We start from the raw sequence: 17,662 nt of genomic DNA on the forward strand, positions 1-17,662 counted from the left end.
AAGGCACAGAACACAAAGGGAAAAAGGAGAGCACTGACCAGCGAGAGCAGCTGCCAGAAAGCCAGCAAGGTTAGGATCCACTGGTCAGTGCCCTCCAAGGTTTGCATCATGGCCAGAATTCCCACTCAACATATCAGCACGGAGGCGGGGAAAATAGCCCGCCAAGCTCTAATAGTGCTTCTCTAGCTCTGTGGCTTCGAGGGTAGAGATTTCAGGCAGATCCTTAGCACAACTGTGCTGCAGATCTCCAGGTCAAAACAATTTGCTTAGGACTAGATGATCTTCAGGAAAAAGGACATGACATGAACATACCAGCCCACAAACAAAGGCTGCCTAGCTCAGAGGAAGCAGAAGAGGAGAGGAGACCTTTCATGCCTTGGCAGCTGGCTCACAGATGGCCCAGATCAGGACTGAATGAAAGTCACTCCCATTTGACAGCTGCATGGGCCCCTCTGAACAATGGAGCTGGGGATCTCATCCAAGCTGTATTTGGCCCAGGGCTGGTGGGGTTTCATTGCACAAGCATATCCAGAAGTTATTCTGGAAGACTTCCCTGCTGGCCTCGAACCATGTGGGGAATTCCAGGCAGATTCTGCATCCAGCCTGCTCTGTGGCAAAGCCCTCAGATGGCCTTATGCAAACCCTGCCAAATGGGGTCTTTGGCGACGCGCTGCAGATCCATGGGCTAACGCTGGATTCCTCCCAGCTCTGGGTTAAGTAGAATTCAGTTCAGCCTTGGTGATCTCAAGACAGTCCTCTAGGTTTCTCAGCACAACTCAGACTCCGTCCGGCCTGGAATTGCAAAGGGAGTTGGTGCTGCCAGGGGACGGTGTTCAAAACAGGGCTCTTTAAAGAGGTGCGGATGCAGATTCTAGTTTCAGGGTAACCAGGGCCAACAGCTCTTCAGGGTAACCAGGGCCAACAGCGCTGCACCCCAGGGAAGGCAACGCTAACCAGACCACGGCTACGCCAAGCTCCTGCAGCCTGGGAAAAGCAGCGCTACCTGCTAGCGACAGAGACCTTTACTTCTCCTTTCAGCAGCTCTGGCGAGGGGGGTCTGCCCTGGCAGCTCTCCAGGGAGAAGAGGATCTCCAATGTTACTTGCTGTTAAAACAAAGGGAGCCACCACTCAGGCAAGGCCCTGAGGACCCAGGAGAGGTGGAGCAGCTATTCCAGGCTGCTATATTTCATCCGGAATTGATCCTACTCTGTGAGCTCCGGGGACGTGCAATCCTCCTGCACAGCATCTGTGGTCCCCGCCGAGTGGGTGTGGAGTACGCTAGGGCCCCGCTACTACCCAGCTTCTCAAAGGGCACCCTTGTGTTGCAAGCACAATAGCACCTCCTTCTGGCCTCCACCAGACAGCTACATTTCCCCCCTGCCCTCCCCCCACCACACTAGACTCTCCTGCAGGCTGCCTCTCCGCTGACCAACTGGAGAGGGGAGCAGATCTAGACAAGGTGGCAAAGAGGCTGGTGCCACACCGCTCCCACCATCACTGCCATGTGGAAGAGATTCCCATAAGGGTGTAGCATAGCCAAGGAGGGGAAGAGTTTGGGGGAAACCAGCGCAGGTGCCCAGATACCACGGTGATGGTCATCGGATAGAAGAGGCACATGCTGTGGGCCTGACCCAAAGCTCATCAACTTCAATGGGCTTTGGATCAGGCCTATCACGGGGTCTGGGCAGGGAGAAACCAGGTGGAAAGAACCATGTGTCCGTGTGTGCTGGACATGGACACCCAAAGGGAGGCTAGAGGTCAGAGTCAGGTCCTGCTTTGAGGGGAGATGGGGCGAGGAGACACAGTGGCCGAGGAAATCCCCTCCCACTGCTACGCAGCACTGCTATGCCGGCTTGCGGCCTGGAGCAGGTGTAAAGCAGGCCAGTGGTAAATTAAATAGGCCAGTAGCAAATGCAGCCTCTTCGGCACATTCGCTGTTTCGATGAAGCTTTCCAATCAAAGGAAGGAAAGGGGACGGCGGGACCCAAACACGGCATTCTGCAGAACTGTCTTAATGATTTGCGGCCAGAGCAACAATGCCCCCGGCCAGCGGAAAGGTTAATTCTGCCAAGGAGCGTTAAGCGGCTGATAGGCTAAAACAAACATTCGTTGCATGGCTGCAAAACCGCAGGCAGGGCTGGGGCCTCTGCTTTTATGTTGGCTTCAGTTTTCTGCTCTCAGGTGCTGTCTGCCACAAACCTACTCCCCAGAATAGCAAGAGCTGCCATTTGGGTTGGGGGGGGGGGGGGAAGAAGAGGAGGAGGAGGAGGAGGAGGAGGAGGAGGAGGAATGTGTGTGGTGGGGCCGGGGGGAGACTAGTAGTCAGAGCACTACGGGAACTCACATCAGTTCAGCGGGACTGGTCTGGCAGTAGCCATGGTGGAAGCCCAAAGGCAGACAGCTTGCCGGTTCTGGCAGCCATTTTGAGTCCCGTATGATGGGGCTAAAGGGAGAGAGCTATCTACGCCATCACTCGCGCCCGTGCCACTGAGCTGGGCTTGGTCCTAGAGCAGCGATGGGTAGACATGGCTTTAGTCTTACTGTGGTTTCCTTTCCCCGTCTGTTTAGCATGTTCAGTGCTTCATGCCCATCTCACAGGGGGGCGGGGGGCTGAAGTCAGCAGGGCTCAATTGTTAATGCCTTGCCTGAAGTCGCAGCACCTAAATCGGTACAGAGGCACCTGTGGCTTGGGTACCTACGTGCCACTTTAGAAACCACTCATGGGCCCCAAACTAGTATCTAGGTGGCAAAATATGGGTTTAGATGCATAAATTTGGACACCCAGGTTTGAAAACTGACCCCTTAATGTTTGTAAAGTGCTTTGGGATCTTCAGGGGAAAGGGGTAGAGAGGACAAAAGACTTAACTGAACTGTTTCTTTTCCTCTCTTCTCCAACAGGAATGGGCTAGAGAAAAACAGATCAGGAATTTCTGTTCTCTCAGCCTCATAACATGGGAGCACCCAATGAAATCTAAAGGTAGGAAACCCAAAAAAGTGATAATGAAATGATTAAACTGTGGAACTCACTGCCACATGAAATCATTGAGGCCTAGACTGTCACAAGATTCAGAAAGGGATTGACTATTAGTATGGAGAATATATTATGCATAAGTAAAAACAATAATTCTGAAGATCTCTATTAGACCAAGACAAGACCTATCATGGGGATGGATTTTCCCACATCCGCTACCGTGGACCTCTTCCTTACACCTTCCTCTGAAGCATCTGGTGCTGGCCAATGTCAGAGACACGTTACTGGACTAGATGGACCAGTCTGGCAATGCCCATATTCTTCCCAAAGCTGGCCTCACAGATAAATAACTGACCTTATTTATTTCAAGGAGCACTTCTTTTTGTCCTGTTACCTGCTCCATTTTCTCTGCTCCTGCCTCACTTACATTCTGTGTTATTATTTGACAACACATTAACAATTTCATTTTATGGGGAGCTGATCATTTAAATGTGTGTGTTTCGCTGGAAGTAATTTCAGTTTGCTAGGAACGCGTTTCTCCCAGCATTTCAATGAGCTAGACCTGCGGTCAGGACAGATTTTAAAATGAAACCAGGTTTCAGAGGAGCAGCCGCGTGAGCCTGTATCCGCAAAAAGAACAGGGGGACGTGTGGCACCTTAGAGACTCACCCATTGATTTGAGCGTGAGCTTTCGTGAGCTACAGCTCACTCCATCGGATGCGTGCCGTGGAAAATACAGAAGATGTTTTTATACAAAATGAAATCAGTGGCTCAAATTCTGTTAAATATATGCTGCTGCTGACAGCATTTCCTGCCTTAGACAAACTATGAAGTACATAGGGAATACACACAGGGAATGTCAGATGTGGGCAAACTAGTCTGTAGATCGTTAATATCTAACCTGGAGTTCGTAAAGTAAGGACCAGCTCCTAGCTGGTGTAAACCATCGTAGCTTTATGGAGGCCAGTGGGGCTGTACCAATTTATATCATTTTAGTGTCTGTTCCTAGATCAACAAAAACCACGAGCAGTCCTTGTATGCCCAAATAAAGGTTAGTCTCAAGGTGCCACACTTTTGTAGGCTAGAACCCACTTCATCAGATGCATGGAGTGGAAAATAAAGGAGCAAGTATGAATACATGAAAAGATGCGAGTTGCCTTACCAAGTGTGAGGTCAGTCTAGTGAGACAACTCAACTGACAGCAGGATACCAAGGGAGGAAAATAAAGCTTTTGAAGTGGTAATGAGAATGGCCCATGAGACAGTTGACAAGAAGGTGAGAGTCTCGGTAGGGGGAAATTAGGTTCCGTAATGACCCAACCAGTCCCAGTCTTTATTCAGGCCTAATCTGATGGTGTCCAGTTTTATCCTGCACCATTGACAATTCCTCTGGGGGACTGACGCTCAAGTGATCATGGTTAAAACAAACCTCCCAAAAGGTTTCTAAATCCACCTCACAGTAGGTATATGCTGCATTTCTATGGTACCTTCTCCATCCAAGGATCTCCAAGTGCTTTACATACCTCATCCAGGCCTCATAACCCAGCTGGGAGAGAGGTCAGGATCACCCCCATTTCACAGGGTTTTATAAGTGTGATAGGCCCCAAACACTAAGGTCTGAGATGGCGTGGTTAAGCGACTTGTGTTAGTGCAACGCCTCGCACAATGGGATCCTGGTGCTACTGCAGTACAAATAATAAAATTAAGCTGCCTGCCTACCACCAGTGGCAGAGCCAAGGCTAGAACCCAGGACTGCTGACTCTTAGTCCCGGGAGCTAACCCACAGATCAAACGCTGCCTCCTGTCTTCAGCATTTCTAGCCTAGCTGCTCTACTCAAGCATGGAAAAAAACCCAAACACACTACAGGCAGCTTAGATGGACTCAGTCCCATCTCAGGAGCCCAGGGACATGACGAACCTCCCAGGGTTGGGAGGACTGCAAACTGAGCCCTGGATGGAATGATTTCCTTGTAAACGGCCATCGCCCGGCACCTACTCCCTTTATAAACGTTTTAGACCATTCCCACCAATCGCAGCGCACGGAGCTGATCAGCCTGCCCTACCTTCAATCCCACGACAGAGCATGACCGGGTCATGTTACCTACAGAACCACCTTCTGCAACCATCTCACTCTAGGCTTTGCAAGACCTGGGCAGTGCCTTGACATCCACTCGCTACAGCCCAGTATCTTCACAAGGGCTGGTAGGTAAATTCTAGTTGCAATGCCTGACGCAAAGTCTTTAGGTCGGGACTGGCACCATCTACAATGTTTCCCCCCACCACTGAGAAGCCAGAGGTGTTGTAGGTGGCCTAGCTCACCTACCTCCATTCTGTAGCTGGTGCTTTGGAAGTCCTAGGATGCACGGGTACAAACGCAGCACTGGGGACATGCAATCACTTGACCGCACAGTGGATTAGCATGAGCTGACCGCTTCACATAGCCCACGTCTCTGCGAACGGTTTCCTTGCTTAACATTAGACATGACTGTCATGTGACAGCTGTACTAATGAAGCCTCACAATGCTCCTATTATATTATTATTACTATGATATTAACCCCGTTTCACAGATCAGATGAGCTGCTCGAAGCCAAATTCACAGCATGAAGCTGCCAATGCCCAGATCAAAGCTTTAACCACCACACCCTGCTCCCAAAACACTACACTGCCTATGCAATAGGCACCTGCTCCTTCCCTAAAAGTAATGAACCAACTCAGACAATCTCCGATACATCCAGCACAATTAGTAGAGGTGGCCAGAAAATGGGGATTTCCACCCCCACAGGAAATTCCAACCTTTCAAATTGTGTTTTCATCTTGAATCAGGGGCACCAGAACAGGAGGACTATGGTCTTTCCACTTTTTACCGGCTGTAAGGGCAAGCAACAGGGGGAGAGGGGTGAGCAGGGGACAGGGCCCCAGGGGAAAGCAGCAGTGCAGAGGCAGGGTTTTGGGGAAAGGGGTGGTGTGAGGGTGGGGCCTCAGGGCACCGCAAGGGTGGGGCCATGGTTTGGGCACCCTCAGACCCTCCCGCTTCCCTTTAGGGCGTTTCTACCACTCCTGTCTTGAATTGGTATAAAAAGTCCTTTTTGGGGGGGGGGCACAAAAACAAATTCCAAGTAGAAAATCTTCAGAAAGAACCTTATCAAACGTTTTGTTTCACAGCTGTGAAACAATTGTAATAAATATAATTAAAATATTAAATAATATATTAATATCAAAGCCGAAACAAGAACATGGAAATCAAAGCCTCCATTTCATTGGCACACCATTTTGAAATTTTTTCCATTGAAAGTTGTGTCAAGATCAACATGCTCATTCTGATTTCAGCCCAATGGCATTTTCCAACTTTTCCAATATTTCTCGGCCAGCACCAACAACTAATGAATCCGACAGAACCATTCGGTTCACTGCTCCAGAGAATGGAGGAGAGGAAGGATGGGTCAGTAGTTATGGTGCTAGCCAGAGACCTGGGTTCAACTCCCTGTGTAACCTTAGGCAAGTCATGGCCTTACGCTACGGTGCTTAGGGTGTGAAAAATTCCAACCTAACCCCCAGTGTAGATGTGATTAAGTTGACGGAAAAGTCTCCTCTTGACCCAGGCTCTGTCTACACTGTGTCATAGCGTGAAGTTCGGAGGTATGAATTGCAGAGAGCACCAAAGAGGTACACTCTAACTGCCCTGCATGGACACTGCTGGCATGAACTACAGGGTACCTATGTCACGTTAACCCTTAGCTACCACTGCTAGGAGAGGCGGCTTACCTACAGCAATGGAAAAAACCCTTCCGTCGGTGTAGGGGCCATATAAGCACGTTAGAAAGATCCTGGTTCAACAGGCATTTCATCTGAACGGAGTAAAGCAATCCTTTAAAAAGGCTGCAGCAGAACAAGGTAGCACAAGAGGTGCTATGATTCTTTCCAGCAGGCTTCAATGTCCCATTGTTTATGGGAAGCCATAGATCCTCAGGGGAGGCTGACAGTTTTATAATGAAATGCCAAGGTTGAGTGGTGTGCATAGCTTGCGGTGCTGGAAACTTCCCGTTCTGGGAGGTTTGTTAATCATTGCCAAAGCTAAATGACCCAGGACTTCTGGCTGAGGCTGGAAATCAAAGCACCACTAAAAAAGTGGCAGAGGCTCCTTTTGCATTGATGGTTTTCCCACCATTAACTCGAAGGATGCTGGTGTTTTCCTGACTGCCAGGAGGATGGCTGCTTAACAGGACAAAGGAGCAGTCCTGAAGAATAATAGTGTCATGTTTTCTTTATAAGGCCCCATAGGCCCCAGACTTACCAAGAAAACAGAACTAAAATCAAGGTTAAAGAGAGCAGAGGCAGGAGTTAGGACCTGCCAAGGGACATGAAACTGAAGCTCTGCCTTCTCTTTGTGATGGATGTAGAAGGCCTAAAGGGGGCTTTCTAGGTGTGTTTTACCTTGGCAATGTCAAATCTGATCTTCCCTGTTTTAGCAAACATGGATAGGCCTTCCTGGACTCCTTTTGCTTGCAGGGGAGACACGTTACAAAACCCACCATCCCGGGGTGCCCCCGCCTGGTGAGACCTGGCATCACGGCGTTTCCTCCTCAGTTATCCCATGATGAGCTTCGGCCTACTTTGGCAACTTGTAGCTAGAGGCAACTTGAATGCTTTAAAGTGGCTTGGCCGGACAGTCTTGGGATACAGCGTCCCTTAGTCCAAGTCCTCAAGCAATATCCAAACAAGAGTCTCCAGCCCCATAGGGCTCAGCCTTCAGCCCCCTCGCTTACAGGTGGCTCCCAGCAGCAAAGGCCTGTCCCAGTCTACTTACTGTAGGTCCTTGGATGGGTGGGCCTAGACCTATCCTCTTCAACCTATGGGGAGGAACCACAAAGCCCAGTTGGCCAATGGTTATGGCCGTGGGACCAAATAAAAAATAAATCACAAGAAAACAGGAACAGGAGTGTGGGTCAAGGGATCCAGAGGGGCTCACCGAGCAGAGAACCCCACACAGCCCGCACAGTTCCTCAAAGGAGTCCAAGGAGCCAGTGGACACCGCCTGCCCAGCCAGACTCTGCCTGATATGAGGAACCGGAAGCAGATTCCATAGCCACAGAGCAAGCCTCCCATCCAACTTCCTCCTCCTGCTGTTCTTGTGGACTGCTCTCTTGGCCAGTGTGAGGAGGAAGTTCATGGGGAGGTTTTGCGACTTTGTGGGGGCCATGGGTAGCATGTGCAAATCTGAGGCGATGTGGCGGGAAATGCAGCCAGAACCTCACTAGAAAGCTGTGGAGGAGCCAGCAGAAGGACTGCAGCCTGCTGTCCCACTGACTGACAGCCAGAGTCTGGGCTCCAGTCTACCCAGCCATGGGGTCAGGTCTACCCTCCTCTCAAGGGCCTTGGGCAGGCCAGAGTCCTCAGCCAGTTCCTAGCTCTCAGCTTCTTGCCTCCTTGCTGAGAAGCCTCACTTCTGTCCTCCCCAGCTAGCCCTCAACCGCTGGGCCCTCGCTCCTCAGGGCTAATCACAGGAGACTTCCCCCCCCCCCCCCTCAGCTTTTCTCCTCAGCTGCTCTAGCCTGCATGTCCATCATCCCCCAGAGAATTCTGGCAGCTTTACCCCAGAAACTCCTTCCTCACTTCCTCCTCCTTCCAAGTCCCACACCTTGCATAGGGGTAGTGGGACAGGGTTAAGTAAACAGGACTGATTGGTCCCAGGCATCCTGGCCTGGAAAGAAGCAGACCGGCCTGTTACAGTGTACCCCCAGGGACTCCCATGTCTTCACTAGGAGCATGTCTACACAAGGAAAAAGGAGTCTTTTGAATGCCTTAGCCAGTACTTACCAAATCCTAGTGGAGAGAGCGCAAGTTGTCATGTTAACAGGGTTTGTTTCAGCCTGTTAACCTAAGTTAAAACTACAACTTGCCCTGTCTACACTGAGATTTTATAATGTGTCAATTAACATGTAGCAAAGAGACACCGTTCCCCCGAGCGTACATACACATAGCCAGTGCCTTCCGGAAAGATGGGGGTGGGGACAAGATCTAGACTTTTGATCGAAAAAATCCACACACAAAAGAAAAAAAGTGAAAGTTAAATAAATCAAAAAGTAGTAAGTAAGAGCTCTCACACAGTTCCTTGCACATGAAGACGGACAGAAACTAATCCAACTTGGCAAAATCATCATTAAATGTACTAGCCAAGACACAGAATCTGCTTGCCCACCTTCTCCATGAAGATAGGCAAGTAAAACTTGGGTTTTTCCACTTTCTAGACAACCATCTCCCCCGCCGTTTTGCAAGCCTTGTCTAACAGACCGATATTTAAGCTGGGATAGAGACAGAAACAGAAATAGCCACAAGATCCACCCACATTCACATACCCTGCACTGCCTCTCACCCCACAGCGCAACTGCACACTGACAACAGCAATCTAAAAACTAATCTAATCTCTGGGATTTTCAATGGGGCCTAAGGGAGTTGGGCACCTAACTCTTCTTTTGGAGAGCCCAGCCAAGGTGTCTTGAGTCACCTGCTGAAAGACATACACAGATGGTCTCTGGTGTCCGTGGAGGGTGAGATCATTTAAGAGTCATGGGTCCTCAGCAGGAAAGGTAAGAGGCCGCATTGTCTAGCGGCAAGTACACCCGAGACAGAAGACCTGGGTTCCTTTCTCAGCTCTGCTACTTGCTCCATAGCCTTGTGCAATTCATTCCTGAACTCTGTGCCTCAGTTTCCCCATCTCTACGAGGGTGGGGATATCTGCCTCCTCAGGAGATGGTGAGACTTAGCGCATTCATGTTTGTAAAGCACTCCGAGACCTTCAGCCGGAAGGTGCAGCGAGCTCCAAGGGCTATGACTGTATTCCAGTAGCTTGGGTAACTCCAGCAGACAGAAACGGCCTTTGCTCAGATGAGACTCTAATATTGGTGTTTATATTTGTGCTAGCTAAGCAGGAGGGTAAAAACTTTAGGCAAGACCGTACCTGAAGGCATCAGGATGAACCTGCTAGGACATCTGTCCATAGAAATAACCCATGACCCCTCCTGCAGAGGCCATCTCCTTGGGATTCAGCAGGGATATTCCACCTCTCTGGATCAGATGTACAAGCACGGTCTATAAAGGTGAAGTGACTTGCAGCCTGCTTTCATGTCCCATCCTCCCCCAGGAACAAGGAGCAGGTACAGCAGGAAGGCAGAGTGGTGGAATATCACAATCAACAAAACGGCAGCAGGAATTCAACTAATGCTCCAGGTGAAGCTTCCAGGGGGCCCCTAATCCCCTAGGAATGAGCTGCTTGGAGACACCTAAGAATTAGTCACATCCCTCTCCCCACGCCCTGCTGCTCTGACCTCCTTGTAAATCTGTGGCCGTACCAGGGCTAGCTAGGAACCATTTAAACTGCCCAGCTGGCACGAGCCTGTTCCATTTTGGACGCTTTTGCTGTGCCGCTGAATGCTCTGTGCACGACCTTGCATCGAGGTCCCCAGAACGGGGAGTGGGAGGGGTCAGGGTCACAGCCACCAGCCTACAGGAGTTAGCATGCTGGATTAGTGCAATGGCCAGTCCTTGCCAAAGGTTCCAAACCAAGGAGCTGGTCAGAAGCGAAATACGTACGGTGGCTCAACGTGGTCCCCGTTCGTCCGCAACGCAAACCCAACAAATCAGTCCCTGGTGCAGTTCCACTGGCTGCAGAGGAGATACCCCAGGCATGATACAGCCTAGGAAAGCAGGAGATGCGGCCAGCCAGGACCGTGGTTCACTGGCAGAGCCGTGGTTCACTGGCAGAGCCGTGTAGGGTGTCAGGCATGAGGCCTTGCAGCTGCACTTGGCCGATCACCGGGCCGCCTGTGAGTGCAGTGGAGTCTGATGACCACTCTGCCTGACTGGCAGAGGAAGCCAGGAAGCCTGCTGTTAAGTACAACAGCTCTAACTGAGCTCTGGCTATTCACCAGATCTCTGCCCGCAGCAGATCTCTGCTGTGCCTACCCTTCTCCTTGCTTTGCTCCAGCCCCCATCCTGCCTTGCTCCTTTCCTGCCAGTCCTGCTTGCCTACTGGCTTCCTGACTCCATCTCTAACCCCTGGCTTTGGTTCCCGAGTCCAGCTCTGAACCTTTGGCCCTGGTTACTGCATTCCTGACTCTGGCCCCGAGTCCCCAACCCCTTGGCTTTGGTTACTGGATTCCTGACTTTGGCTCCTACTCCAACCAGAAGGAGTGACAGTCCACATCCCAGCTGATGATAGTAGGGAACCTGTACTGAACTGGAAGAGACATGCTGCAAGTCAAGACTGAGGTGCATTGTGGGGAGGGGCCCAGCATTAGGTTAACAAAGGGGGGCGTTGCAGCTCACAATAGAACTGAACTGAAGGGGGGGGCGAAGCTCACACAACACCTGTCCGCGCTATTTCTGGTTGCTAGGAGTCCCCCACTATCAAATGCCACTGAATCACCCACAATTAAACAATAAACAATCGGCAGCTTGACTGCTTGGGAGAAGGACGCTTAACATTTCCCCAGGGGTGGGAGGAACTATTCGCACGGACGCAGCATGTTATTACAGGCAGTCTAGAAATAGCTTCTTGAGAGGTGCCTTTCTGGTAAGCACCCAGAAACTGCTGAAGGTAAGAAACCCAATCCCTGTAAGGCAGCCAGCCGGGAGCCCAGCCCTTGCCAGCTGGCAAGTGGAGTCACTCTTCCCAGAATGGTCCACCCGCCACCAGGCCCTGGACCCAGCCCTCCTTGGAAAAAACCTTATTTCAGTTGCCAGATACACACCAAACAGCGAAGTCAAAAGGATTTTTAACAGGGCCCACAGAAGGAGATTCAAGCGAAGCACCCAAAGATAGGGGCAGTGTTTGGAAACCTGGATGTAAACTGAGCTGATGTTGCACTGATGACATGCCTGGTACACAGGACAGCATGTGGTGGTGATTTCCCTATAAACATATTACACATACAGAAACCCATTTCTATCCCCATGTTCCTAACATGACTTTAGATTATTGAAAGGGAGTGTCCAAAACCCAGCTCACTTGATACTGTTCATGGCTCTCTGCGCAAAAAAAAAAACCAAAAAACCAAAAAACAAAAACACCACTCTCCCCCTTGGCTCAGACCATGGCGGGGGTAGAGGGGAGAAATCAAAGAAGTCTGTTTCCCTCTGGTTTAGTCAGTTTCAAGTTCTCAATGCAGCCAAGTCTAGGCTGCAAACACTGCCAGGGCAGATTTGTACTTGAACAGGACTTTTTCCCATGGTTAAAGATGAGGCTAAAATTTGGGGCCACATTTAAGCATCTCTTGAACAGGAGGTACTTGGGTTTGTTCAGTTTCTTGCAGAAGCTGGATCCATGCACTGACTGGGTCTGATTCATATCTCACACCCGCTTCATACAGGGTAAATAGCTCACGTCTCTGGTGGTATGGCAGTGCCAGAGGCGAATCAGGTGCACTTATGGCTGAGTTTCCATAAGCTACCCCTGCATTGGATCCATCCCGAGCTACATGTTGTAGGCCAAATTCTGCCCTTGGCTACTCTGGCGTAAATACAGAATGATCCATTTATTGAAACAGAGTTATCCTGGATTTACAACAGTGTCACCCAGAGCAGGATTTATCCCTACAGGGCCTGAATCACCTCGTGTTTACGCTGGTGTCAATCGGCAGTAAATCCACTGAATTTGGTGGAGTTACACTGGAGTAAAGCTGGTAGAAAGGAAAGGAAAAATCAGGCCCTAAGACTTTTTACCACCTCAGAAGTGATTACAGGCTGGGCAGAACAACCCCAGGGCCACCGAAAGGCAAATCCAGGAGAAGTGGCAAGTTCAGAGCTTCTTTCCCGTCTATTTCCACGGATACAGGACGTCACTAGCTCAGACTCCCCAAAGAGCGGTCCAGGGCCTTGAACCCTTGGGATTCATGGCCCCATCAGTGGCTCCTCAAAGCCCTGACTAACACAGACCGAAGACAAACACAAAGAGGGCCAGAGAAGCCAACCTGGAGCTGGAGACAAGCCAAGGCACGGCTCTCTCCCTGCTGCCTGGGGAGTGAATTTCATTCCAGGTATCTGAGAAGGCAAACCCATTAATATATTAATGAATAGGCTGCCTAAAATGTCAGGGCGCCCCGTGGGCCGAATTGGACACCGCAGGCTCAGCTGTGGCGATCAGCAACCTCGCAGATCAGTCACCCTGGAGCTGCAGGTTTGTACATGCAGCTGGGGCTTCAGGTCTGTTTACAGGTCTGTTACAGGTGTGGGGCCAGATCTTCAGCAGGCACAAGAAAGAACCGTCCCCAGGACTTGTCAGCAGCGTCTGTGCTGATTTAGGCCAGCTGAAGATATGGCCCATCGAGTGAAAGCTGGGAGCAAGGATCAGAGCCAAATCCTGCTGTAAATCCAGAGTAACTCAGCTGGAACAAATGGAGTTACTCCAGATTTACATCAGAGCAGGTGCACCACTCACAGACATCCACAACTATAACGGGCAAGATCCTGGGCAGGTATAAAGCAGCATCGCTCCGTGACCCTATGATGGTTTACGCCGGCTGAGGATCTGATGTATGGAGTCAATGGATTTAATCAGAAGAGCAATTAAAAAAAACCAAAACAAAACACAAAACCCAGTAATGTCACCGAAAGCATCGGGAACCATGATCCGATCCAAGGTGAAGGGGTGGGATCCTGGGCTTTGGAGCCCAGGGCACTGGAGTCGCAAGGAGAACACGCTGCTGCAGGACGCACTGGAGCGAGACAGACTCGAATCAGTCTGGCCACCCATCCCATGACGCATCTTTTGCCTCCCTCCAAGTTAAAGCAGGTTGGGCCAGATTCTGATCTCACCCAGGGGTAAGTAAGGTCCATTGACTTCAGCAGGGTTCCTCCTGGATTAGCTCTCGCTTACACCCAAGGTACCGACATGGCCCCATCACTAGGCTATCCAGGCTCCTCCACCTCCCCTGTGCAGCCTCACCACCCACTTTAGGGGCTGCGTGGACAGCTCTGTGGAGTATAAACCTGAGCAGTGTTTGGCTGGCCAAATTAAAGACAGAAGAACAACGATCCCTAATCCAGGGTTTTTCAGCCCCAGATCTCAAGGCACTTTAACATAGGCAGATAAAGATAATTAACCTCATTTTACAGAGGGGAAGTAACTTGTGCAGGGTCACCCAACAGTCCCATGATAGAGCTGTGAATGGAACCCAGGTCTCTTGTTTCGCCAGCAAATGCCCTACCCACTAGATCACACAGCCATGCTGGTGAAATCAGAGCTTGTCCAGTCCCTGTTCCCTGCAAATGCAGTCTATGGGCAACGCATTTTTAAAAATGTTATTTCACCCTCAGTTTTCTGTAATGTCTAATTCTCCTCTCATTCACACTCAGGCAAATCAGGAGTGTGGCATTATTGCACTGACGTAAACCTCATTTCAGAATCAGGCCTGTAAAACACTCAAAAGTCACATTTCTTTCCTTATTTATGTCTATTCTTTTTCCATGACGATTGTTAGGATTTTTTTATTTTTTTTTTTTTGGCAGCCCTTCAGCCCCACCAACCCGAAGTCTGATTCCTTAACACTGACAGCCTCCGGAGATGGCTGTCCTAGCTGAGCGGAGCGATTCAGGATTTACATTGGGAACCTGGTTACAAATGCCTCCATATGGTAAGCAGCAAAATCTTATCTATTTCATTTACTAACCCTTTTCCATCACTCATGTAGCTGCTTCCTCCTGCCCAGAAAAAAGCAACATGTAGCCACTTCTCTTCCCCAAGAAAAGGCCACACAGGATGGAAAGAAAGAATAAATCAGGAAGCAAATAAATAAATCAACCTCTTTTGGTTACAGTCCAGTGTCTGTAAAAGAGAAGCAACGTGAAGAATAGCCAGGTGCTGGGACACTGCATTGTACCAACTTTCCAGAGCTAGTACCGGCATACTCTGAGAAGTACAGGTGTATTGGCTGATAATCCTAAAAAACCATGCATGCATCGGAAAGGCACATGGCATATATTGGGAAATAACTTCTCAAGCATGCCTACATCGGGAGAGGGTGCGTGTGTTCGGGAATAACCCTAGACCTCACTTGGGAAGAAAGCATGAGTAGGTGTGTTGGGAGACTAACCCTGTAAGGCGTGGGGGGTTGTGTTGAGAGAACATCCCTCCCCCCCCCCCACTGGGGAGGGGCGTGAGGGTTCACATGCAAGAACTACACTGGGAGTGAAAAGAAAAGGAGGACTTGTGGCACCTTAGAGACTAACCAATTTATTTGAGCATGAGCTTTCGTGAGTGAGGGGTGCGGAGGAGATCCCTCAAAGCCTGCCTACAATAGGGGTTGTATCGGAGTAGCAATAACCCTGGGCATGGGGCAGGAGCAATCACTCTATGGACAGGCCTGCACGGGGGGAGAGGGGGGAGGCTGGGGGTGACAGTCATGTGGATAATTGGCAGTGGGGGAGGGAAGGGATAATACTTTGGACATGCTTGCTGTTTGGGGTTGAACATGCCAGTCCTGTGGGGCAGGGAGATCTTTTTTCCTTGCCTCACAACGATCTCTATCCTCCCTGTGTTTCATGGGCCACCACTAATCTGCAAACTAGAACCAACACAACCCCCCCATGGGCGCTGGAACTAGAGTGTGGGTGTGTGGGTGTGTGTGTGTGTGGGGGGGGGGGGGTGCTGCACTCCCTGGCTTGAAGTGGTTTCCATCATATCCAGGGTTTACAGGTTGGCTCAATAGTTCTCAGCAGCCCCCTTCTACGAGTTGTGCCAGCCCCCCTGCAAATCACCCCCACGATGCCTGTGCACCCCCCCCCCCACACACACACCCACCCCAGGCTGGGGGGAGAATCACACGCGCGGGGCTGGGGGGAGAATCTCTCTCTCACGCACACGGGGCTGGGGGGAGAAGCACTGTTACTTACATGTCCTTAGCTGGCAGGTTCTTCCCTTCCACGATCCGTATGAACAGCGAGCTCCTCTTGGCCATGGCAGGTCCCGGTCGGGCTCCCGAGCCTGGCCCGGCTGCAGGACGCTGGGGTCTGGGAGAGGAGACAGCCCAGCTGGGCGGCTCACGCTTCCATTCACCCATGTGTGGGGAGCTGCGTCACCGGCAGCTCGCTGGCCTATCAGAAAAAGGAGGGAGGGAGGGGGCGTGGTCAGGCGGGCAGCTCCAGCGGGGATTGGCTGTTGGCGAGAGAGCGACCCGCCTGCTTGCTCGGTGTGCGCTCGGTAATGCGCCCCCTCTGGGGCGTTGCTCTAAAGCGAGGCGGCGGAGTGTGACACCCGATTGTCTGAGCTGGTTAACGCGCCCCTGGGCTAAGAGCGACTCCGGTGATAGTCATGTCGGTGAATCAGCCACAGCTGCTGCTTCTCCATGTGATGCTTTTGCAAGGGCACAATCTGGCTCCTGCAGGCAGCCCGCACTCCCAATCCTCCTTCATGCGTCCCATGAAGTGAGCTGTAGCTCACGAAAGCTTATGCTCAAATAAATTGGTTAGTCTCTAAGGTGCCACAAGTACTCCTTTTCTTTTTGCGGATACAGACTAACATGGCAGCTACTCTGAAACCAATCCTCCTCCAGTTTCACACTGGGGTAACTCCATTGACTTCTGTGGAGTTACTCCCCATTTACATGGGTGTGCAGTGTAGGGTGACCAGATGTCCCGATTTTATAGGGACAGTCCCGATTTTGGGGTCTTTCTCCTATATAGGCTCCTATTACCCCACACCCCTTGTCCAGATTTTTCACACTTGATGTCTGGTCACCCTAGTACAGTGGAAACAGTAGGAGGCTCAAGGCTGAGGGTCCGCCCTCTGGCACCTTCAAACATTGGACTGTAAACATGGGGCAGAGACCTAAACCAGTAGACACACTCACCGAATAATACACGGCGAGGGAGCTCAGACCCTGATTTATTAGCAACATTGTTAAGCAGATGAGTACCCAAGGTTTCCAAGCCCTGCACTGAGTTAAATCGGGTGTTGCCTGCAAACTAGAATACAAATGAGCATGAAAACACAGGGAGAAGATGGGTTAAATACAGTTAAGTGGGCTGAAGACTTACTGAATGCAGAGAACCAGACACTAACGTTAGAGAAACATACAGAGATCCCATTCCATTGTTATCTGTATTGCAGCAGTAGCAACAAGAAGCCCAGTCATAGACCAGCACCCCATTGTGCGAGGTGCTGTACAAAACCCAGAGCAAAGAGATGATCCCTGGCCCAGGGAATTTACAATCTAAGCCTGTAATTAACAAAAGTTTTGTGTATCACCCGATGAATCCCAATAAAACCTACTGATCACACAAGAAAAGAAAAATACACGAACAAAACTTTTAATACTGACCAGCAAAGTTATCAATGCTCCTCAACTCAAAGAAAAAAAATACCATTGGTTAAAACAAGATTATATTAAGGCTAAGAGCCTAACGCTCTTTTCACTTACAATGAAGGGACTCACGTGCTGCTCCAGGGCAGTCCAAAGAGTTACGCTGGGGCAAGTCAGATTTGGATCTCCCTCAGTGGAAAGGGGAGTTGGGGGTCTCTATTTCAATAATCTATCACAATTGACATAGAGGGCCAGGTCCTCAGCTGGTTTAAAGCCTCTTTTAGATCTTCTGAAGATCTAGCCACTAATTAACTACAATAGAAAGAATCATTTCTAACTTCCCATCCACATCCCAAAAAATAACCCTCCACCATGAGTCCCCTACTCATCCCATCA

General features: G+C 50.3%; 1 protein-coding gene across 2 annotated transcripts in view; it reads right to left on the bottom strand.

Annotated features, from left to right (window-relative positions):
- Positions 1 to 16,040, bottom strand: part of RASA4B (RAS p21 protein activator 4B) — a 48,633-nt gene extending 32,593 nt beyond the window's left edge. For both annotated transcript variants that reach the window (XM_084650944.1, XM_084650943.1), the window contains exon 1: positions 15,858 to 16,040. In XM_084650944.1, the coding sequence (XP_084507070.1) occupies positions 15,858 to 16,024 (167 nt within the window). In that variant the 5' untranslated portion in view covers positions 16,025 to 16,040. The remainder of the gene's footprint in view (positions 1 to 15,857) is intronic.
- Positions 16,041 to 17,662: the final 1,622 nt, after the last annotated feature.

The sequence above is a fragment of the Lepidochelys olivacea genome (assembly GCF_965140295.1).
Source record: "Lepidochelys olivacea isolate rLepOli2 genome assembly, chromosome: 17".
NCBI lineage: Eukaryota > Metazoa > Chordata > Testudines > Cheloniidae > Lepidochelys > Lepidochelys olivacea.